The sequence below is a fragment of the Myotis yumanensis genome, unplaced genomic scaffold (genome assembly GCF_028538775.1).
Source record: "Myotis yumanensis isolate MYYU_CA2020_CCGP unplaced genomic scaffold, mMyoYum1.0.hap1 SCAF_10, whole genome shotgun sequence".
NCBI classification, from domain to species: domain Eukaryota; kingdom Metazoa; phylum Chordata; class Mammalia; order Chiroptera; family Vespertilionidae; genus Myotis; species Myotis yumanensis.
Genome location: NW_027223761.1, coordinates 53134204 through 53159339, shown reverse-complemented (window position 1 = coordinate 53159339; position 25136 = coordinate 53134204). Strand labels below are relative to the sequence as shown.

The 25136-nt window shown below is 39.9% G+C and overlaps 1 protein-coding gene across 12 annotated transcripts in view; it reads left to right on the top strand.

Annotated features, from left to right (window-relative positions):
• Window positions 1-25136, top strand: part of DLG2 (discs large MAGUK scaffold protein 2) — a 1989136-nt gene that overhangs the window by 880638 nt on the left and 1083362 nt on the right. For 2 of the 12 annotated variants that reach the window (XM_070425749.1, XM_070425748.1), the window contains exon 1: window positions 9468-9868. The exons of the other annotated variants lie outside the window; for them this stretch is intronic. In XM_070425749.1, the coding sequence (XP_070281850.1) occupies window positions 9842-9868 (27 nt within the window). In that variant the 5' untranslated portion in view covers window positions 9468-9841. Of the gene's footprint in view, window positions 1-9467; window positions 9869-25136 lie in introns of those variants that run through there. 12 annotated transcript variants of the gene reach the window in all.

The following is a 25136-nucleotide window of genomic DNA, read 5'->3' as shown; positions in this document are numbered from 1 at the left end:
CTGGGGATTGAGCCTGCAACCCAGGCATGTGCCCTTGATTGGAATCGAACTGAGGATCCTTCAGTTCACAGACTGACGTTCTATCCACTGAGCCAAACCAGTTAGGACATGGTGATTTTGTTATAAAAGACAAAATAATTAATTTTCAGACTTAATGTATTTTGTCAGTTGGTTTTCTTTCTCCATTGGCAAAATTCTCACAATCCTCCCATTTTTAAAAATGCATTTATTTGTTTTTTATTGATTTTAGAGAGGAGAGGGGGAGAGTGAGAAAAAAACATTGATGTGAGAGAGTGACATCAATCAGTTGCCTCCCATATGCACTTGGACCAGGACTGAACCCGAAGCCTAGCTATGTGCCCTGACTGGGAATCAAACCCGTAACCTTCTAGTGTAAGACATGACACTCCAACTGAATGAGCCACACCAGCCAGGGCTCCCATTTTTATATTATATAAATCTTAGCCCTCCTAGTGATTATACAGTGACATGTAGAGGTGGTCTTAGAATAGCGAATGACACATATAACGCCAGGTTGCAAAACTACATGTCAAGTGAGGTTGTACATTGTCATGGAAAAGATAATGTATCAATCTGCAAATCCTTTGGTGAGCAATCATCCCTCCCATCCGTCAAAACTAAAAGTTTACTAAGCTGTGGGCAATATAAAAGCAGAGGCTGCTCATTCACAACTGTCTTCAAGAGCATTAATTATCAACTCTTTAGTTGGTAATGGATACCCTGTCTTAATGAAGTAAGAATTGGGGGCGGGGGGTGGGGGGGGTGGGGAGGAGTGCAATGCCGAAAGAGGAGACTAATCAAAAAACAAACAAAACACAAAAAAGTGTCATCTTATGAACAAGTCTTCAAAGACAATGTATTTTCATTTCTCACAGCAGTTCTTTTAATGTTGTTTTTAATGTTTTATGTCTCATTATGTCATTTTTAACATCTCGTGCCTTAATATTTATTCTTTTATCTCTTAAGACAAAATTGCCTTAGAGCCAATTAGCTATGCACAGAAAATGCTCTTGGCAAAATGCTTTTGGCAAAGAGGTTTATAGAAACTACCTAGAACCCGAAACTTCATCTTAGTCAAAGTCATGGACACTGCTCTCCAGTTGCTCACTGCCTGGCAACAGAGCCAGGTAATAAACAGGCATTCAGTTCCGTAGAGGACCATGCTGTGATGGAGACCATGGACTGAGTTTGCAGGATAGAGTGGTCACTTAGCCTGGGGGTATGGAGACCTCTTCATAACCACCTTGGTAGTCTTTGTACAGGAAGCCCTTTGTAACCTTCTCCAGGTGGCCTTTTTTGACCCTTACGCCGGCCTGTCCTCTGGCCATCGAAGCCCCCTGGAGCTCTCTCCATTTTAATACTTCACACACTGCTGCTAACCTGTCCATTCCGGTGGGCACCCCTTGAAATTAGGAACTATGTTTTTTTAACTTCATTTCCTAGTACTTTGCTATAGTAAATGGCATATGGTAGTTTCTTCATAGATGTTAATTTATGAACAAATGATGTGACATTTTGAATCCAGACTTAAATAATGAGACTAAGCCAAAACCGGTTTGGCTCAGTGGATAGAGCGTCGGCCTGCGGACTGAAAGGTCCCAGGTTCGATTCCGGTCAAGGGCAGCTGATCGATGTTTCTCTCTCATCGATGTTTCTAACTCTCTATCTCTCTCCCTTCCTCTCTGTAAAAAAAATCAATAAAATATATTAAAAAAATAATGAGACTAAGTGTGTCAGATATAAAATCACAGAAAAGGCATTCCAGAACATGGAAAGGTTGTCTCCTCTGCCTAAGTAAAAACTGATTTTGTCAAGTCTATTCTATGCTCAGAACTACAATAAGAATCTCACAACAGATTATTTCTAAACATCACAACAATTCACAGAGATAGAAACTCTGACTTCCAGGGGTTAAATAACTTTGCCAAGATGTACAGCTCATAGGTAGCAGAATCAAAATTTAAACCATAATCTTCTCCAATAGAATACTACTGCAAAATAGAAGAAACTTTTACCCTTTGCGACAGCATGGATGGACCAGGAGAACATTATGCTAAGTGAAATAAGCCAGTCAGAGAAAGACAAGTAGCATATGATTTCACTTATATGTAATTTAATGGAAAAATTGAATTATCAAGCAAAATAGAGACTGACTTACAGATAGAGAGCAGGAAGACAGCTCTAGTAGTGGTGATGGGGTTGAGGGTTGGGAGGGTGGAGGGATTGAGCAAAAAAAAAAAAAAAAGACAGAAAGAAAGAGAGAACTCAGAACTTATGGATAAGGACAACAGTGTGGTGATTGAGCGGGGAGAAAAGGGGTGGGTGGGGGTAGAAGAGGGCATAGAGGGGAGAAATGGTAATGGAAAAAATAAAGTAAGTTTTTAAAAATAACAAAGAATAACACCTAATTTTCTCAATTTAGATGTCATAGTTACACTGTTGTTCAACACTTCTTAAACTTGTGCACAAAGAATATGAATTCCAGGCATTTAAGACTTTAAGGGAACTGTGGATATTCCCAAGGGAAATTAAGTATACTTTTTAATAGAAACTTCCAGAGGTTATGATGAATGCCATGCTTACATGGTATGGGCATAATCAATACGGATATTGGGCTCAAAGAGAAAATAGACTTCTAGACGTTTGGACATAAGGAAGTTATCAAGCGTAAGTATGTTTGTGTGAATGTGTGTGTATATGTGCATGTGTGTCTAGGATGTGATTTGAAGCAAAATTTTGCTAACCTTAGTAGATGTAATTATCCTAAAGGCTCACAAGATACATCTAAACCTTTGATTTTCACATGCATACATTGACATGTGCAACCTGCTTGGTCATTCAGTGAATGCCCACATACTTCCTCCCATGCCTTCAGCCCAAGAAGTGCCTCAGGGGTTCTGGAACCATGGTGAAGTACAGATTCCTCCTCCTGTCACTGGCTTTTCACTACTTCTCATGTATCCTTTAATGGAGGAAGAAACTATTGTTAACTGTCAAGTAGGTATTCTTCTGTGTGGAGAATGTGGGAAGAAAATCTTGATAGGCAAGTGACCCTGTTGAGAGGACAGATGTTAGAGGCAGAGGGACCTGACTTCAAATCCCGCTCTTCCACTTTCTCGCTATGTGATCTTGGGGAGCGTTACGCTAAGCTGCAGTTTCCACATCTGTAAAATGGGAAAGGAGTCAGAGTTCCTGACGGAATGAAATGAATAATGTCTGGGAAGACATAATATAATGACTGGTACATAAGAGTTTTTGATTTTGTTTTTTAATATTTTCATCTTTACAGTTAAGGTTTTAAAGGCCATAATGAAATCTGTGGTTGAAGGGGAAAAAGAGGAAGCTGTACTTATATATTCATAATTCAGCTCATCTATTTAACTAACAAGTATGTATTGGGTATCAGTTAGGATCAAGATACTCAAAGTTCCCAATGGTTCAGTTTTGTATGCATGCCTGCATATTCTTCAGTTTCTTCTTTATGCATTTGCTAGGCAAGAAATTAAGACCACAGTGGATGTGGAGTTTTCAGGTTAAAGGCCAAAGGTGGCCAAGGGTGTCACTACTTGCCCAGAGGAGGTGGGTAGGGAACAGAAAACAGCTCCCTGTGGAAACCTCAGCAGAAGAGTAGCCCTGGGCCTTCAACCCAATAGTCATCATCACCTGGGTTGCTCCCAGGCTCTGGGTTTTGAGTCTGAATATGCTGATCTTGTGTATCCAATTTCTGCTGTCTGGGAAGAGCTAGAGAAAAGTACTTTGCTTCCTTTTTTCTTTTCCTTGAAGAACTTCTTAACAAAAGCTAAAGCCTTGCATTCTTCAAAGGATTAGCTGCTTGCTCTGTGCAGAGGCCTCGGTTTACATCTTATCCTCCAGTGGCCCCTGGAGTTATTGTGCCCATCCTGTGAGCCTCTGGATTGTGCCTCCAATCCTCATCTATCACCTCTCCACTTCCTTGTTGGTTTTGAGGTTTTTCTGTACTTCTCCATTTTCTACACTGATGCTATTTTAGTAAAGGCCTGGTGTAAGCAGATTGAGAGAAGAATGAGTGCTGCTGAAATTCTTAGTGCCTGTGGGACACAAATGTGCTCTCTTAGCTATGGCTCACACTGCAAAACCCTAAACCAATCAGGGAAGAAGGATGCCATTCATTCATTTGACTTATTTTTGAATACTTTCTGTGTGTCAGGTGCATAACCATCAAACAATGTCAAAATAGATGAGATCTTTGAACCAAAAAGGACCTGAGAGATCATCTGAGAAGAAGAGAGTGAGAACCAGGGGGATGAAGTGGCTGGTCAGGGCCATACAGTTTACTGGAAGCAAAACTAGGTTCAAACCTGGGTTTCTGAACTCAAATCTCCTGACACACTCAATACATGTTTTCATGCTTATGCTATAGATCCCTTAAGTGCATATAAGGTAGCTGAGCAGAGAGTTTTATTTTATCTGTCTATCTATCTACCATCTTTCTATGCTTTTTAAGAGAATATGGCTTAATGTTCCAATAACTGTGGACTCCCCACTATACTACTACAGTTATTAAGGTGAGGCAGCCACCTGCCCCATGATGACTTATTTTTTTCCCATTTAGAGTTGCCTTTGCTATCCTACTTAGTTCAAATTCACCAGAACCCCAATAATTGAGATGAGGCCAATGTACTTGATTTACTCAGGCCCTGAATCGTAAGGATGGCCCTAAAGTAGTGGTTCTCAACCTTCCTAATGCTGAGACCCTTTAATACAGTTCCTCATGTTGTGGTGACCCCCAAGCATAAAATTATTTTCCTTGCTACCTCATAACTGTAATTTTGCTACTGTTATGAATCATAATGTAAATATCTGATATGCACGGTGTATTTTCATTGTTACAAATTGAACATAATTAAAGCATAGTGATTAATCACAAAAGCAATATGTAATTATATATGTGTTTCTCAATGGTCTTAGGCGACCCCTGTGAAAGGGTCATTCGACCCCCAAAGGGGTCTCAACCTACAGGTTGAGAACTGCTGCCCTAAAGTTATATGTTTCTAGTAAACAAGCTTGTTCCCTATCCATCCATTCATCCATCCATCCATCATTCAACAACAATGAAAAAGTATTAAGCATCTACTAATTAGCAGGTTCTGTATAAATATACATAATGAAGAATAAGACATAGGACCTACCTTTAAGAAACTTATTTATTAATCAATAATTACAATACCGTGTGAAAAAAAATGGTATGATAAACTTTTACACAATGTTGTTGGAGACCAGGGACAGAGCCCTATTTATAACTGCTGAAAGAGGAAGAAGGGGGAAAAATGTTTCCTGGAGTAAGTAATGGATGATTTGCTCCTTAATGGATGATAGGAGTTATTTAAGCTTTAAAAAGGATATAGCTAGGGGTAGAGGTGGGCATGAAGAAGAAGAATATCCCAGACAGAAGGAACACGATGGAAAGAGACAAAGGAGTCATGGTAATGGCCAGTAACTAAGTGTGGCTAAAATAAGTGATCCAGGGGGAAAAGGAAGAGTTGCAGATGCTGTTGAGAAAGATAGGTTGGAAAAGCTTTGTATAGTATGCGGAGAACTGAATTTAATTCTAAAAACAAAGATGAGCTGGTGAAGGATTTTGAACAAGGAGTAATTCAGTCAATTATATATTTTAGAAAAATTATTCAAGCTGCAGTATGGAGAACTGATTGGAAGGTGTCCAGAATAATTATTGTTAATAGCCCCAGATTTTCTTTAAATGGCTACACTGTTAATGTACATGGACCATAAGCCCCTTTATGCTATTTGCATTCTATTCAGGCAGTCCTATTTTTGATCTCAAGAGCAAAGGCCTATGTGAGTCTTAGGGGCTTGCCCAAAAGTGGAAAGCTGCCAAGAAATATGCATTTAATATGTTCTTTTATTTGTGAACATGAAAGACCTATGTTACCCAGACAGGGTGAAACCAAAAGAGGTAAAAATTTGGGAGTGTTGCTTTTTATGAGCTAAAAGGAATTTTAAAACATGACCAGATTTCTAGTAGCATCCAAAGAGGTTATGGGAGAATCTGAAGCCACAAAACCTGAAGCTTTAGTTATTAGAAAATTTTAACCTTTCCCTTGTAAGATGGCTCTACTGGGTTAGAAGAATGATCTGAATTTTGATTAAGTGATCTGTCTCCACTGTTTGACATGACTCAGTAGAAGTTGGAGCACTTCAAACTTAAACCTGAGTTTTGGCTGTCACTATCCTGCTGTAGATGTTCCTCTCCACAACATTTGTAAAATGGGATTGAATCTACATGCTCCAGGGTATCTCTTTCTTTTCACAGAGCTTCTCTCTACTCTAAAGGGATGGACTCTTCTTCTTTTAGGCCAACTGAACACAAAGCTAGAAAATCAATAGAGGTCCTGGTATCCAGTCATTTTTTCCTTCAAACATGATAAAGTAACCTGCAAATTTAAAGATACTGTTTTTGGAGGATTAGAGCTTCCTCTATGAAATGATCACTGAGGATGTGCCTGTTTCTGTCTTGGGATAAAGCAACATTGACAGGATTTCTTGAGTCTCTGCTGTTCTTGTGAACAGGAGCTAAGCTTTTGATAGAATGAGCTCCGAGTTCCTTTGTTTGAAGTCTGGTGTAAATATTTCAACACAGCAAACTCCTTTTTGGCAGTTTGACATCCAGGTCTGATAGTGGGCATGGCCTTATGCAAAATTGTTGAATATGAATAATGTACTCTTGCCCTGGCTGGTGTGGCTCAGTTGATTGAGCATTGTTCCATGCATCCATCAAGGGGATGCAGGTTCCATTCCCAGTTGGGATACATGCCCAGGTTGCAGGCTAGATCCCTTAATTGGGAGCATGCAGGAGGCAGTCAACCCATGTTTCTCTCATGGATGTTTCTAATATCTCTCTTTCTTCCTCTCTCTCTAAGTTAAATTAAAAACATTTTTTTATAAAAAGAAAAAAATAAGAATAATATACTCTTTTCACTAGTTCAGGCAGGGACTGAGGTTAGGGCTGCAAGGAAAGTAAGTGAAATACCATTTATTGCACACCTAGTATGTTAGGAACTTTATTCTTTTTTAAAAAATTTAATTCTCATAATAATCCTAAGGCACTATAAGGATTGTTATAAGAATTTTATCAAAGTAAAAAGCATGTCATAGATGCCCGGCCATTGTGGCTTATTGGTTGAACATCGATCTATAAACCAGGAAGTCATGGTTCGATTCCTGGTCAGGGCACATGCCCAAGTTGCGGGCTCGAGGGCATGCAGGATGCAGGCCAATCAATGATTCTCTCTCATCATTGATGTTTCTATCTATATCTCCCTCTCCCTTCCTCTCTCTGAAATCAGTAAAAATATATTTTTATAAAGTGTGTCATAGAAAAGCATCTTGTCCAGAATTATGCAGCTAAGAAGTAGCAGACCCAAATGTTGTGCCTGTGTCTCTCTCCCAAGTCCATTGTCTTTCTACTGTTTCATGCAACCTGAAATAACACCGGCAGATGCTCATTCCCTGGCACCCATTTCAGAACTTTTTTTTCAGTGAATTTATTTATTGTTATTATTATTGTTGTCTATTTATGTGTATGTGTCGACCTGGGGGTAGGTAGTTGGAAATGAAATATGACCTACAGTAACATAAACTTTGAAACTGCAATTGGTTGTTGTCTTCTGAGGCCCTGAAGTTCCAGGTTTCTCTGATATTCACCACATTGTCACCTCAATGGATCCCTGTCACAGCTCTGTGGGCACATTTTGTTATTGTGACTCTTTGACAGACCAGAAAGGAGGATCAATGAAGTTGTATTTCTATTGTACATGTTAAAGCGGATTGCTCACTAAATCCTACATTGTTTTCTCAAAATATTATTATTCTATGTCCAGTCTTCTTACCGCCCTTTTTATGTTCATTCACCATTCATTCATTCATTCATTCAACAAGCATTCATTGGTGAATTAAAAGTCTTTTATGGGCCAATTGTTGGTCCAGGCCTGAGAAAAATGAGAATGAAAAAGGCAGAGTCCCTACCCAACAAGGAACACAAACAGTTTAGTGAATTATCTGCAATGTGCAGCCTGCCATTACTTTTGGAAGCCTTCTTTTCCATTAAAATTCCCCTCTTGCTACTCTGATACTCTATGAATATAACCCATAGGAGGAAGAAAACATGTTTTTGTGTGAAGATGGCATTTAAGAAACACCCAGACTGAGTTTACAGGATTGACACCATATTTCCTGAGACAGACAAAAAACAAAACAAAACAAAAAAACACACCACGATAAGGTGGCACTTCTGCCTGGCTGTCACCCTATATTAGGAAAAGAAGGAACAGTGAGTACAGATGTTGAAGTGAACAGACAATGAGGCCAACTGCTGGAGTTCCAGAGCTTTCTTAACTCCCTCCTTCCTGGAAAGACATTTCTGAAACATGGAGAGTTAGGCCATCAGAGTTATAGTAAGACAAATTTTTAATTACAGAAAATTTTCATAATTCAGTTAAAAACTAATAGTTTAGAAACTATGTACACTATCACCTTGTTCTTAAGACAATAAATATATGTATCAACACATATAAAAAGACATAGTATCAGCTGTTATATTTTAAAGATGAGTGTGCATTTATTTTTAATTCTCTTAATTATGATGTTCTTATAATAGACTTGTTGCTTTTGTCACATAACAAATGACATTTAAATGATTATAGTTAAATCTGTTATTTAAAAACTTAAAGCCATGCAAATGGCAAATGCCATTTGTGACTATGTGGATGGATCTTGAGAATATCTTGCTAAGAAAAATAAGTCATAAAAAGTGAAGAACCATATGATTACACTCATGCATGAGATATAAAACTGAAAGCAAATGAACAAATAAGACAAAAAGTCATAGACACAGACACAAACAGTATGGTGCTTACCAGAGGGAGAGCAGGGTGAGAGGCATATGGAAGGGTAGAGGGGGTCAAGTGTATGGTGATGGAAGGAGATTTGACTTTGGGTGGTTGGGCACACAATGCAATAGCCAGTGGTTCTCAACCTTCTGGCCCTTTAAATACAGTTCCTCATGTTGTGACCCAACCATAACATTATTTTCTTTGCTACTTCATAACTGTAATGTTGCTACTGTTATGAATTGTAATGTAAATATCTGATATGCAGGATGGTCTTAGGTGACCCCTGTGAAAGGGTCATTCAACCGCCAAAGGGGTTGCGACCCACAGGTTGAGAACTGTTGCAATAGACAGCGGTTGTATCATAGAACTGTATAATTGAAACCTACATAATGTTATTAACCAATGTCACCCCATAAATTTAAATAAAAGCATAAGCAATGGATGCAGATGACAGGGGGTGAGGATGAGGGCAAGACTGGGGGGTGAGGGGACAATGGGGGGATAAAGACACATTTGTAATACCTTAATCAATAAAAAGTTAAAAATAATAAAACAATAATAAAAAAGAAATTAAAAAATGCCAGACAATTAAAGACATGCAAATTCCAAAGCAAAATGTACCTGATGGAGGTACCTATTAGACTGATGGAGGAAGCAATCATAGTAACAACAAGAGCTATCCAAAACCCATTCTCTGCATTCATAAAGGGGGTGGAAAAACTTCTCCAAACAGTTTTTAATAGACCTCATTGCTGCTTCTGAGTTATTTACTCAGACTCTGGTCCTTATAGCCCTTCTCCTTAACCTAGGACAATGGTCGCCAAACCGCGGCTCCCGAGCCACATGCAGCTCTTTGGCCCCTTGAGTGTGGCTCTTCCACAAAATACCACGTGCGGTCACCCACGTCCAGTGCGATTGAAACTTCGTGGCCCATGCGCAGAAGTCAGTTTTCAGCCTGGGTGAGTCTATTTTGAAGAAGTGGCGTTAGAAGAAGTGGGGGGTGTCGGTCGATTGGGCGACAGGAAATGAGGCGCAGGCGGGCCAGGGGATATGCAGCGTGGGGGAGGTACATTGTTTTGAGGTACGTTTGTTGAGGTCGACCCCTTCCAACTCTCCCATCCACACTCGTCTATCTGAAAAAAGTATACAAGACGAGTGGGGGTGGGAGAGTTGAAAGGGGTCGATGTCAGCGAATGTACCTCAATCAGATTGAGGACATTTTTAGCAAAGGCCAGCTTAGGAGTACCCTAATTAAGTTAATAACAATGTACCTACCTATATAGTTTAAGTTTAAAAAATTTGGCTCTCAAAAGAAATTTCAATCGTTGTACTGTTGATATTTGGCTCTGTTGACTAATGAGGTTGCCGACCACTGACCTAGGACTACTAGGTAATCACTGGATTTGCTGAGACTGAATAGAGGATGTGACCTTATATCATGGGACATAAGTAGGGGTTATAGTCAGGACATGGCACTAAAGATTTCTTGATGGATCAGTAAGGGAAAGGATTGAGGGATGTCACTCACAACTTGAGCCTGACAGCCTTGTCAGATAGGGCAAGCTAAGGGGCAGCTAAAGCTAACTGATACACCTTGAATGTATGTCTCCTCCTCCATTACCCCAATTGCCCTATGAGGCAACAACTGTCTGGAGAGGGAGCTGGGTACTCACAGAAACTATATGTGATTTGGAGGAGTTTGTTTTATTTTTATTTTAAGACTCTGTCTCTTGTAAATTTATGAGGAAAAGGTGTGAGGACTGTTTTCTCCCCTTTTCCCTTCTCTTGGTCTTCCTTCTTTTCTTCCACCTCTTCCTTCCCCTTCCTCAGCAATTCTTTCTGTAATTTCTCTCCCTCTCTTTGATCTTTTCCTCTCTCCCTTTCTCAACCCTGCCCTTCCCTCCTTCCATATACCACATGATTTTTTTGCGCACCTACTTTTCAAGTTCTGTCAGGCACTGGAGAAACAAGTGGCTAAGATAGACCCAGTGTCCCTCCATAAAATAATAGAGAATGACAAAAGAATTGTCAGAACACTTGCTAAATCGTAGAAGCTGAGGAAGAATTTGAACTCTTCAAAATGTTTGCATGAAGAACAGAAACTTTTCCCTGGCACTTCTGCCAGTGTGATCAAGTGAGCCCAGCAGGCGAATGTCTCTGGTAGCTTGTGGGAGCTGTCAGTCTCAAGAGCTTGATGCTTCTTGTCTCCAATGACAGCTCCCAGCATCCCCACAACTGCGCCCCGAAGCAGGCTTCCTTCTACTATTCCTTGTGAATAAGGAAGAAAAGAACAAACAGGAGTATTTTTCACTCTCAAATAATTTCTTAATCATGTTAGAGTACCTTTGGCCTCAGTGGACTCTTCCGGTTTTCTCTTGTAGTTTTTACAAAAGGGTTGGAGGCAGAGGAACTTGCTTTTAAAGGTCAAGAATGTCTAAGTAAACTGGCTGTTATAGCTCGGAAATCGGGAGATTCGGGAAAAGACAGAGCAAAGGTGACACTCTAATTAACAGGCAGTTGCAGGAAAGGAAGGATTCATGCTGTGCAATGTGTAATTTGGAAACCAAATGTTCTAGTCAGAGAAAGCTGGCCTTGCCAGAAAGCTATGGGGGTTGCTCTAGAGACAAATGAACTGACAAGACCTGCTTTGTGTGCTGGTAATCCCAGTCACCTGTTCTGTTTTTCTGTCTTGGCCACAGCCAGGCCATTTGTTAATTTACTCAATCATCCATTTAATATTTGTCCATCTTCACCAGGCACTTTGCTAAATATAGAAACACAAAGATGAATATAATAAATGCTTGCTCTCAAGCAGGTCTCTTATTTTATAGAGACAGACAAACTGACATTCTCTTCCCCCACCCACCAAGTGGCTTCAGAGACAGAAATTTATACAGGTTGACATGGAAACAAGGAGGTGGAGCTATTCGACATGCCCAAGACTTTGGAGAGAGCTTCTGAGAAAGACTTGATATATCTCCAGGAAGACTTTCCCAGGGAACTTGGAGGATAAGACTCTTCTAAGCAGAAGATGTAGAATGTAGTATAAAGGCAGAAAGATGAACAAATACTCATCACACTGAAGGATTTTTACATAGTTATGACAGTAAGAGTGCATAATAGAGCCAAGATTTGTAGAAGATGAAAAACAAGAGGTATTCTACGTCAGATATGAATACAGCCGTGCTTATTAATTAATTTATTAAAAGAATACTAAATTAACAATTTGTCCTAAGGTCAGTTTTGTTATGAAGGATAGAGTTGAAATCCCTCAAGAAGAGAGAATATATTATACTTTGCATTGGCAGCAGGTAATATAGTGCTGACATATAGGTACTCAATAAATATAAACCTTGCAATGATCAGAGAATAATCATTGTCAATGTTGAAGCATTGATTCCAAAGGATAAAGGGGGAAAGAAGGAATATTGAGTTCTTGCTCTATACCAGGCCCTGTGTTTGGAGATTTACCTATATTATGCTAATTAATACTCACAATCACTTAAAGGGAGTTTATACATACCTCCTCATTTTTCAGAAGAGGCATTTGGAGCTTTTGGAAGTAGAATTTACCAATGTCTCATAACAAATATATGGTCAGAAGCAGGATTCAAACTCCTGTCTGTCTTTCTCCACAGCCTACCTTTCTAATTTTTAGGTGAAAACCTTACTGAAATTTCTCCTGCAGGATGCTGGGGAGAATGTTACCAAATGCATTTATTTAGAATAGCATCATAACATGGAATTACATAATCAGATGCTCATTTAATTTCTGTAGTAAATTTTATAAATTCTGTAAAAGTTCAGAGAAATAGAGTTTAGTATTGATTGTTTTCCTGTATTTTAGGGGTTCAAGAGGCTTTATATTCAACTTACTACTGCTAAATAAGACATGAAACAAAATAAATGAGGAACAAATGAGACTGCTGAATAAGTGATTGTGCATAGCCTTGTGCTTAGCGCAATGTTTCTGAAGTGTCAGTATTAGATTGCTGAGATGCTGTCTTCTGGATATTTTAATTGTGTGGTTGATGACTTACTAGGCCTCCAAAGAGAGTGCGAGTATAAATATAACAAGTGTGGGGAAGACAGTGCTTCTGGAAAGCTGCTTAGAAAATCTTGGGTAGTAGTTTAGGCTCACTGTTCCTGTACCTGGCTCTCTCCCATAGCTCCTCCCCGCTGGCCTCGTATTTCCACACCCTGAGCCTTGACGCTGGTTTTCTTAGCAGTGTCTGACTTCTCATTGTTCAAGGTTCATAAAGATGTGGGGTTTTTTCTTTTTTCTCTCAGTCTCAGGCAAAACTTTTTTATCCTTCACATATTAAAAAGCTCTCCTCACCTGGCCAGCGTGGCTCAGTGGTTGAGCATCAGCCTATGAACCAGGAGGTCACAGTTCAATATCTAGTCAGGGCACATGGCCAGGTTGTAGTCTCGATCCCCAGTGTGGGGCATGCAGAAGGCAGCCAATCAATTATTCTCTCTCATCATTAATGTTTCTATGTCTCTCTCCCTCTCCCTTCCGATCTGAAATCAATTTTTAAAAATACATTTAAAAAATATATATACACATTAAAAAAAAAAGCTCTCCTGCCTTCAGACCTCTGAGTCATAGACAGTGACTGTTTCCACCAACTTTCCACCCCAGGTCCCCACATGCTTCCAAATGTGCACATTTGCTGGATGAATCAATGATGCAGAGGAGGATTCCAGATAGAGTGGACCCTCCCACTGCTGTACGGGCTGCCAGTGGCTTTCCTCCCACCCGGGCTGCAAGGGCCAGAAATGTTGTGTTTTGCAGTGAAGAAGAATTCTGCCCAGGACTTTGTTACCAGGGGTGTCAGAGATTAGGACTCCCTATGGAAAATGATTGGCCTCCCACTCCCCACAGTATAAATTTGGAAATCAACCATGAGTTATACATACATTCTTTTACAATCCATTGGTACAGTCAAAAGAGGCCCACATTATTTATTAAGAGCCCAACACACCTGTCTTATATTCATCGTAATAAAAGGTGATGTATCTAAATCACCCAAACTAGCCTCAGAATATTTGGTTTTATTATTGTAATAAAAATAAATCCTATATAATAAAGAGATAATATGCTAATTGACTGTAACACCCTCACAAGATGGTGGCACCCACAGCCACAAGATGGCGGTGCCCAGTCCCCTCAGCCCCGCCAGAGGGCGGGGCGGTGGCGGCAGGCATGCTGCATGACTGTGCCTGCCCCCAGGTGGATCTGGCCTCTCCATGCGCCTGCCGCCAGAGTCCCCCAGTCCCCTCAGCCCCACCAACAGTGAATTTTCATGCAACCATTACCTTTTTAAAAAATCCTTACCCAAGGATATGATTATTTCTTTTAGATCATCTGTTCTTGGAGAGCAGGACTAAGCCAGCAGATGGGCATCCCCTAAGGGTCCCAGACTGTGAGAGGGTGCAGGCTGGGCTGAGGGACCCCCCACGTACATGAATTTTCATGCAACAGGCCTCTAGTAATAATTATAATTAAACATCAAAATATTATTATTAAGTAATAGCACTTACCATTGTAATTATTGTAAGACAATGGTGATGAGACAAAGAAGATTATAGTTTCTGTTTGATACCTAATTCTTTATCCTGACCTAAATATTTTAATAAATTTCACATTTGAAATGTAAATGAAAAGAGAAAATATTGATATGATTAGTAGACTGCAGCTGTTATTATTCTTTATAATCTAAATGTCTATCTAGCCTTTCCAAATTACATTATTTTCTTCCACACGTTAGGCTATGATCTGGCTCATTGTGGGGAAAGTGTAGGCTTTGATGAATAAAGCAAATAGTTTAAATTCTGGATAATCTCAGGCTTCAAATGGTCTATGTACTGATATTCTTAGTAAACTGTCTTCTACTTGGGTGTTGAGTGAAGGTGATCTAGGCCTAATGGGTTTCCTTCTGAAGTTTTAGTATCTATTATTTTCCTCCAATAGAAATGGGGTCTCCTTATAGTTGGAAATCTATTTCATGGATCAGAAGGTTGTGTTTGCAGAGAATCTGGAAGCTATGACCTCACACTTGATTTGATTTCTAGGTGACACAGAGCAGCCTTGAGTAGGGAAACCACATAATTAGCCCAGTCTTGATGGGAACTGGTCATAAGTAATACAGAAGCAGCTTGTACAGAAAAATTAGAGCAGACCGTTTTGTCACTTAGCCCAGTTGCTGCTTCCTATTTCTGGTGCAGTTGCCAGGCATGAATAAAGTGGACTCTGGTAAAGAGAGATTTATATTGAATGGTTTCTTGGGAATATGCTGGCTTCCATGAGAGAGGGTGCTATTAAACCTTAGATTTGTAATTCTTCAAATTGTTAAGGGCCTTTGATTTGGATGAAAGGTTGAGCTCCTTTTAGGGAATGACTACATTATTTATTTGAGAATTTTATTATGATATTCTTAAGATAAAGGAGTGGCATGGGTCAAAGGGGGACATGCACTAATTGACCGCGATGGTCACTGGAAATGTGAATGATACATAAGAGGCAGGAGGCCATGGGGAAGATCTTGATGAGCACATCTCTAGTCCTTAGTTTTCATCTCCGTTAAATATGAATAACAACATGGACCTTGTGGGATTGTCGTGAAGAGTAACAATAATGTATGTGGTAGACCTCATACAGTGTCTCAGCTATATGTGCTCAGTACCTTAAAACTCATAGTAGGAGTTATAGTCACAGTGTTCATTCTTATGCTTATTCTAATAGTGATAATAATAAAAATAAAATAATAGCAATCAGTTGTGATGTGTTTACTAAGTACCAGGCAGTGTGTTAAAATTTTACATGCATCATATTAATTATGGAAATAATCTTTTAAATATGATACTGTTATCATCACCTTTCAGAGTTTGTTGTAGATATAGCGGTGGTGTAGTGATGATAGAATTAGTAATAGGAACATTGTGATGACATTTCCAATGCCCCACATCCTCTGTAGACACAATAGCATCATAAATAACAGGATTATACATGCACCAGACTTCCCCAAGTTCTTTGAAAAGGCAGTACAGTTCTTAGAACCTAGAGATTCTCCTGAACTCTTTCCCCAACCTTTGACACAAGTGGAAAAACCAGCCAAATGAATGTCTGGCTAGAGCTCACATTATTCAAAGGTTATCTATCAGAGCTTATTATTCTAGTCAGTGTCTCAAGAAATACTCTTTTGAGTATCTACTATGTGCACGCACTCTGCTGGGCCCTGAGGAGGCAATGATAAATGTATTGCTGTCACTGGACTAGGTTAGGAACTAGCAGAGAAGAATAACAGGTAACAAAATGAATTACAATACAGTGTTATATGCTTCTGCAATACTGAGGCAATTGTGCAACACATGGAAAGAAAAATGGTCCCGTTATGATGGGAAAGCATATATACACTTCGGTTAGAATGAAGCCAGGTTTATTTCAGACTGATCTAATCATTTGAAGTAAGGACATTAGCACAGCATTTATTTATTAATTAAATACCATGTGTGCGCATTGTGTTACAAACAGATCATCAAAATAATAATTATTAAAACAATGTATGTATGGAAAATTCCTAAGAATTAAAATGAATAAGAATGAGGTATGAGATTCAGAACATGAAATTTGGAGTCAGAAGGTTTGTGATTAACAGGAAGTCACTAAACCTCTCCGATTGTCTGTTTTCTCACTTGTTGAAATATAATCATAGCCCTATTGTACATCTGCCACACCTTCAGAGATTACAGTGCTATGCAAGCTATAAAATGCTATATGAGCTTGAAAGTAATATATAGACATTGTTTGTTTTTATTATATAGAGCTGGGGAGATCAGGGAAGAATTTGTGGAAAGAATTTTCCTAAAGTTGAGTTTAATGAGAAGGGTTTGAATATGGAGTGGAAGAGTTTGCGTTGAGGAGATCAGAAAGCCTCTCCATTCCCCCGTTTGAGAAGGGACAGGATCATCACAGTGACCATCTTCCACATGGTGGCGGGAATGTCAGAAGAAAATGCATGTAAGCAGGAAAGCTTCAGACTAATTCAGTTGGGATATATCTAGTCATCAGTAGGGAGCCGTTCAACGGTAGGTAGAAAGGCAGCATAATCAGAGAGCTGCATTTTGGACAACATTCTGTATAGAGTTAATAGGTTGCTCTGGAAAGCAGGGACAAAATGCAGAGTTGAGTTTAGGAGACTATGGCTCATGAGAATCTGGACTAGGCTAGAGGCTGTAGGACTAGAAAGGAGGGAATGGATGTAAGAGACATTACAGTGATAGAAGATCCACAATTGCTTTATCTCTCAAACTCCTTTGAGACCACCAGGGCCCACATAGATTTGAAAGAACTTTGAGGAAGTATCATAGTGGCTGATGTTCTCCAATTTCTGAAAAATAGAGCCTGAGCATGGCATTCAAAGCTTTCCATGTTCAGGCCTTGACCTGCCCTTTCAGTCCTTCATTAAGTCTATGCTACAGCTATAGTAAACCATTCCTCATCCTGTGACCATATCTAATGTTCCTATATGCTATTTTCTGCCTGAAATACCAGTACGATCACATGTAGAATGCTCTCATCCATCAATTGCAAGCTAAATTGTCTTCTTTTCTGTAAAACCTCCCTTCATACATGCTTCCCCTCCCCCTCAGCACTTAAGATCCCTGAAACAACTAACATGTTGCTGGGACCTTCTTCATTAGCCAAAATCAGTATGTGCAAAATTTGAGATTTATTCAGTAACCAATACTCATGTATGAAGTGTTTGATCCACTCTGGGATGAGATTCTTTTGAAGGATTCTGATAGCTTTTGGATTTCCTGTTTAAGAACCCTGATGATCCCCTTGTTCCACTCATGATACCTAACACCAGTAAGCCTGCACTGCATTCAGAGTGTGCTGTGCCATCATACACTCCTGTCAGGAACGACTGTTTCTGGTGGCACACTGAAAATTAAAGCAATTTATCTATCAAGGTTCTTAGAAAAAAAATAAGTCATTCAGGGTAAAGAACTTCCAAAATGTAAATGCGTTTCTCTGACACAGGGAAGACACTTCTCTGTCCTTAATCATGCTGGTTTTTCCAGGGGTGGTTTTTGTAGCAAAATCCCTCAACACAAAGCAGCCTCTTCTCTGAATATAAATTATGAAGCGGTAAGTTAATAGCGAACAGTATCCTTTGATGTGGGGCAGGGGGCCCCTACCTTTTTGCTTACTTGTTGGCCTTTAAAGAGTCTAACAGCTTCCAGAAATTGTTCTTTGCACAATTTAAACAAGAAACTTCCCATTTACAGGTTCCCTGTGCTTCCTAGTGGGTAAATAGGATTATTTTCTCAGTAGTGTATGTTGATAATATTCAGACCAGCAGTATTCTAAACAAACAAAACCCCCTCCCCCCCAATGTTCCCATAGGCATGCACTGTTCCTAGGACACAGTTACTACCTTTATTGCTCAATCTAAAATCCACAGCTGCCCATTTGGACTGACCTTCACCTTTGCCCAGCTAATTACAAATGCTTTTTAGTAGGAACTGACCAACCAGTCAATGAATCAGCCAGTAGCCCCTGCTTTTAGTGGTCTTCTAAATTGCTTCTATACTTGTTTCTCTCTGAACGTTTATCAGTGGCTTCTTAGAAAGTTTCTTCATGTACCTAAATTAATTTTGACTCTTTATAAATATTCAACTTAGTGAATTTAAAAAGTGAGGAAACATGAGACACCATAGAAGACTCCTTTATTTTTCAGGCCAATAGAACACCAATACAATGGATCCCACATTTTGGCGGAAATCTATCCATCCCTTCTTCATACTCACAGGCACTGCTTAGCTGAATCACTATCTTCTTTGGCCTGGCTAGAGCATCCAGACTTCCTTCACTCTAATTCATGTTTCTCATAGCAGCCAGTGATGTTGAATTTTTTCTATAAAGATACTCATGTAATTTTGAGTGTATAATATTTGCTAACATTCTAAAATATCAGACATGTGAAGATAAAGTTTAATAATAAGATAAACACCACAAATTCCTCCTCCAAGAATTAGGCATATGGGAGAGGTAGAGCAGGGATATTATGATTATACTATGGGCCCAGTGCATGAAATTTGTGCATGGGCGGGGTCCCTAGGCCTGGCTGGCAATCAAGGCCAATTGGGGCCAGGCTGATCAGAGCTGGGCCAGAGAGGAGGCTAAGATCGCGGGGCCAGGTGCGTAAGGGATGGATGCTGGATGCCAATGCCACCATTGTCAGCGCCCCGCCACCATGGAGTTCCCTGCTTCCCCCCCCCGCCCCCGACCCCTTCCCTCGCTGCCACACTGCTACGTAGCAGGCTAGTGGAGGGCCGATCAGGGCCTGCCAGCCAGGGGGAGGGATGGAGCATGGGAGGTTGGCTGCCGTCCCCAAGGAGGGAGCCAGCCCTTGGCCCCCTTGGGAAAGAGTCTACATCTGCCACCACCAACCCCCAGTTAACTGTCCCAGCCTGGGGCCTGAAGGACCCAGCAGGGTTGGGAGAGGAGGTGATGGTCTCTGGGCTGGGCCGGGCTGGGCCGGGCGCTGAAGGAACAAACGCTGTACGCTGATGCTGCCATCATCAATGCTCCACCACCATGTGCTTCCCCTCCTCCTTCCCTCGCCGCCACATTGCCACCATGGGGAGCAGGCAACAGGCCGATCGGGGCCTGCCGGCCAGGGGGAAGAATGGGGCACAGGAGATTGGCTGCCAGCCCCAAGAAGGGAACCAGACCTCGGCTCCTGTGGGAAAGGGGCCATGTCCACTGCCACCCATCCCAGCCTGGGGGCTGGTCCTGATCAAGTGATCAGGTCCTGCCAGCCAGGGGCATGGACCATGGGAGGTTGGCTGTAGGAGCGCACTGACCACCAGGAGGCAGCTCCTGCATTGAGCATTTTCCCCTGGTGGTCAGTGTGCATCATAGCAACCAGTTGTTCCCATTGTTCTGGTCACTTAGGCTTTTATATAAATACTAGAGGCCCGGTGCACAAAAATTTGTGCACTCGTGGGTAGGGGGTCCCTCAGCCCAGCCTATGCCCTCTCGCAGTCTGGGACCCCTCGATGTCCATTTGCCAGCAGAGAGCAGACCTAAGCTGCAGTCAGACATCCTTAGTGCTGCTGAGGAGGCAGGAGAGGCTCCCATCACCACTGCTGTACTGGCAGCCATCAACCTGGCTTGTGGCTGAGCAGAGCTTCCCCCTGTGAGAGCGCCCTGACCACCAGAGGGCAACTCCTGCATTGAGCGTCTGCTCCCTGGTGGTCAGTGTGTGTCATAATGACCAGTCATTCCCAATCTTTCTGCTGTTAGGGTCAGTTTGCATATTACCCTTTTACTATATCGGATAGAGGCCTGGTGCATGAGTGGGGGCTGGCTTGTTTGCCTTGAAGGGTGATACGGATCAGGGTGGGGGTCCCGCTTGGGTGCCTGGCCAGCATGGGTGAGGGGCTGATGGCTGTTTGCAGCTGGTCACACCCCCTTCAGGGTGGGGTTCCCCACTGGGGTGCCTGGCCAGTCTGGGTGAGGGGCTGAGGGCTGTTTTCAGGCTGTTGGGTGACTGAAGCTCCCAGCCTCTTTTTTTATTCTTTGTTTTTTTTATTCTGGGATTTATTTACATTCTATAGCTGTCACTGGAGCTGAGAGCCGGCTCCAACTCTGAGGCCCGGCTCCAGCTCTGAGGCTGTGGCTGGCTGAAAGCAGGTATCTGGGTTTGTTTAGCTTTTATAATTGAAACTCAGTTGCCATCACTGGCACTCTAAGCTCTGAAGCCCCGGCTAGCTGAAAGCAGGTATCTGGGGTTTGTTTAGCTTCTATAATTGAAACATTGTTGCTTTCGGAGCTCAGAGTTGAGCTGCGGCAGGCGGGGAACCTTGGGCTTCCTCCATCACTGGAGCAAGCAAGCCTCCTGTTCACTTCAGTTGCCTGGCTGCCGGGCGCCATCTTTGTTGGCAGTTAATTTGCAAATCCTGCTGATTAGCCAATGGGAAGTGTAGTGGAGGTATGGTCAATTACCATGTTTGTCTATTATTAGATAGGATATACTAGAGGCCTGGTGCACAAAAATTTGTGCACTCTGGGGGTCCCTCAGCCCAGCCTGTGCCCTCTCGCAGTCTGGGACCTTTCGGGGGATGTCCACCTGCTGGCTTAGGCCCGCTCCCTGAGGGATCAGGCCCAAGCTGGCAGTCAGACATCCCTCTGGCAGCCCTGGAGCCCTCAGGGGATGTCCACTTGCCAGCAGGGAGCAGGCCTAAGCTGCAATCGGACATCCTTAGCGCTGCTGAGGAGGCAGGAGAGGCTCCCACCACCACCACTGTGCTGGCAGCCATCAGCCTGGCTTGTAGCTGAGCAGAGCTCCCCTTGTGGGAGCACACTGACCACCAGGGGGCATCTCCTGCATTAAGCGTCTGACCCCGGTGGTCAGTGTGTGTCATAGTGACCAGTCATTCCCAGTCGTTCTGCTGGTAGGGTCAATTTGCATATTACCCTTTTATTATAGAGGATAGATTTGACACACAAGGAAACAGAAAATCAGAAAGATTTAGTGACTTAGTGTTAATCATGGGTCTTCTTTGGAATTTTCCATACCTACATCTGTTTTAACACAATGTATACACATATTTTAATAAAAAAAATACTGCACTACTTCAAATGATTGGGCCAATTAAAATACCTGTGTGCTATTCCAAAATTCTATTTCCTTGGCACCTTCTTCTACTGTTTGTTTATTCCACTTAGTAATATGATTTTAAAGTCATACATGTTGTTGTGTGTAAAAGTAAATTGTTTATTTTTACTGCTGTATAATATTTCACTATGTATCCATTCTCCTGCCAGTATATAGTTTTATTATATCCACTCTTTTTCATTACAAACAGTGAAGCAACATTCTTCCACATATTTCTGTACATAGAGTTTCCCTAAGATTGGAATTTCCGGGTTATGCAGTTTTTATCTATTTAATTTTACAAAATAATGTCAAATTGTCTCCAAGTGGTTGTGCCTATTTTCATGCCTACCAGAAGCATTCAGAAGTTTCCACTACTTACATGTTCCCAAACCCCTAATTTTGTCAGACATATGTTAATTTTTGCCCATTTCGGTGGTGTAAAATGTCATTGATCATTTTATTTACTTTGCATTTTCTGGTTGAAGAGTAATACTGAGGGTCTTTTAATATGTTTATTCAACATTCACGTTTTTATTTATGTGAAATGACAGTTCAATGTTATTTGTCTACAAATTATATTGGATTGACTTATTTCATATTGATTCATCAGATTGATTTATCTTCTGAATATTGATCCACTACTGATTATAGGTATTACAGAGACCTTCTCTCACTTTGCAGATTAAGCTCTCAACTTTAATGTGTTCAAACATGTCGGTTCCTTATAGTTGGCACTTTATCTTGTTTAAGAAATATCTTTCTATTCCAATATCATATAGATATTAAACTATAGCTTTTCTCTCTTATATTTAAGTTTTTAATCACTAAGATCTTTATTCTTATGGATTCTTTTTCCAGATAAATAAATAATTGTTATTACACTATTTATTAAACAGCCTTCTTTCATCCTTCACGTATTTATCTGAACTACTCAGTCTGACCTATCTTATATTTCTATAATATGTGGCCTTTTTCCATGTTCTCTCTTCTGTTTTACTGGTCAATTTATTCAACCCTGTGCCAAATCCACACTATCTTAATGAAAATTCTTTGTAATTAATCATGATGTCTAATAGATCAAATTCTTTCACATTGTTTTACTGCAGGAATACCTTGATTTATTTAGGTTTTACTCTTTCATGTGCATTTTAGAATGAATTGGGAAAGTTCAACAAAAATTTTGATTGAGGTTATCATTGGAATTGCTTAAATCTATAAGTTAGTTTATAGAGATTGATCTTTTTCTAATTTTGGTCTTCCTATCTCTAAATTTGTATTATTTTGCATTTATTTAGATCTTCAGTTCTTTTAATTAAATTTTATAAATTTCCCCATAAAGATTTCACATTTTAATTAATCATCAATTTTTAAAATCTTTCAAAATATTAATTTTCATTCTTCTTTTATTGTTATTGATAATAAATAACATTTTCCTTCCATATCTATTGAAGGGATCATGATTTTCTGCCATGTTTTGTTAAAGTGATTAATTACATTAATTGACTTGTGAGAGTTAAACCAACTTTGTATACTAATGTAAGTCATTTTCCTTTTCTTTCTTTCTATTTTTATTTTAATAGTATTATTATTTGCTGTTATTACCAGGTGTACCAGTTAATGATGCAGATTTTTTCAATCGATGGAGTTACACATATGTTGATATATATGCTATTTTGTTGTATTGTCAACAAGCTTCAAAACTTCATATGTCAAATTTTCTGAAGGTGTTAACATCATAGATAGTTTTATGCTTAAAAATGTCAAATTTCAGGAAAAAAAAAAGAGCATTTGCGGGAAGTTTTAATTCATTAATTTATTTTGAAGAAAAGTGCTGCTGAATACTATGGTGAGCATGCGCCATCTCAGGATACGATGGTTTAAATGCTTTAAAAGTGATCATTTCAATGTGAAAGACAAAGAACGTTCAGGTCAACTGAAAAAGTTTGAAGACCAACAATTACAAGCATTATTGGATGAAGATGCATGTCAAACTTAAAAACAACTTGGAGAATGATTAAATGTTGCGCAGCAAACAATTTCCAATCATTTACAAGCAATGGGAAAGATTTTAAAGGAAGGAAAATGGGTGCCACATCAATTGAACTAAAGACAAATGGAAAACCAAAAAGTCATCAATAAAATGTTGCTTCAACGGCATGAAAGAAAGTCTTTTTTGCATCGAATTGTGACTGGCGATGAAAAGTGGATTTATTTTGAGAATCCCAAATGCACAGAATCATGGATTGATCCAGGTTAACCATCAACATCGACTGCAAGGCCAAATCGCTTTGTAAAGAAGACAATGCTCTGCGTTTGGTGGGATCAGGAAGGTGTGGTGTATGATGAGCTTCTAAAACCAGGTGAAACTTTTAATACTGATCACTACCAACAACAAATAATCAATTTGAACCACGCTTTGATCATGAAATGACCAGAATGTGCCAGAAGACATGGCAAAGTAATTTTGCTTCATGATGACACACCATCACACACTTCAAAACCAGTTAAAGACATGGTAAAAGATCTTGCCTGGGAAGTATTAACCCACCCGCCGTATTCACCAGACCTTGCTCTTTAAGATTACCATTTGTTCTGATCAATGGCACACACACTTTCTGAGCAGCAGTTCAAAATGTATAAAAATGTGGAAAATTGGGTCTCTGAATGGTTTGCCTCAAAACAAGAAAAATTCTATTGGGACGGTATCCACAAATTACCTGGAAGATGGGGGAAATGTGTAGCTAGTGATGGACATTACTTTGAACAAAGCACTTTTGATGTTTCTCTTGAAATTATCGTGTTTTCTTTAATTAAAAAATCTGCATTATTAACCGGTACACCTGTATTATCACTTTAGTTCTACCTGGAGGAGTAATCTGTTTTTATTTGTGCAAATGCCTAAGATGGGTGATTAACTCCTTGGATTGGCCCCTTTCTTTTATATTACCATTAAAACAATACATTTCCCTCAAAATGTTTCAGGTACATTGGCATCCTATAATATTTGATATATAGTGTTTTTATTAACATTCAAATAAAACTTTTACAAAGATTCATTTTATGATTTTTTTGAGCCAAGAATTATTTAGAAATGTTTTTCTTTTTAAATTTTCAAAAGTATAGGAATTTTTTCCTTCCTGTTATTGATTTTTAATTTAATGAAATAATATCCAGAATACATTGTATGATAACTATTCGTTTAAATGTCTTTTAGTCTAGACTGTGGTCAATAGTTTCCAAATGTCCTTTGCCTGAGAAAAATGTGTGTTTTCTAATTATTGGATATAAGTTTCTAACTATATTCAGTCAACAGAATATAATTTTTTTAAATCTTCTATACTTCTGCTAAATTTTTACCTTTTTAATCCATCAATAAATCAAAGAGGACTTCTTCTTGGATGGTGGATTTTTTTATATTTGTTGATATCTTCTTGAATTTCTCACTTTATTTCTTTAAACTTCTCACATAGTCATCTTCTGGTAAGAAGTCCTTTTAAGTCTAAATCTCTTGTTTTTCATGGTGGTGTGTGCCGTTATGTCTCCTTAATAA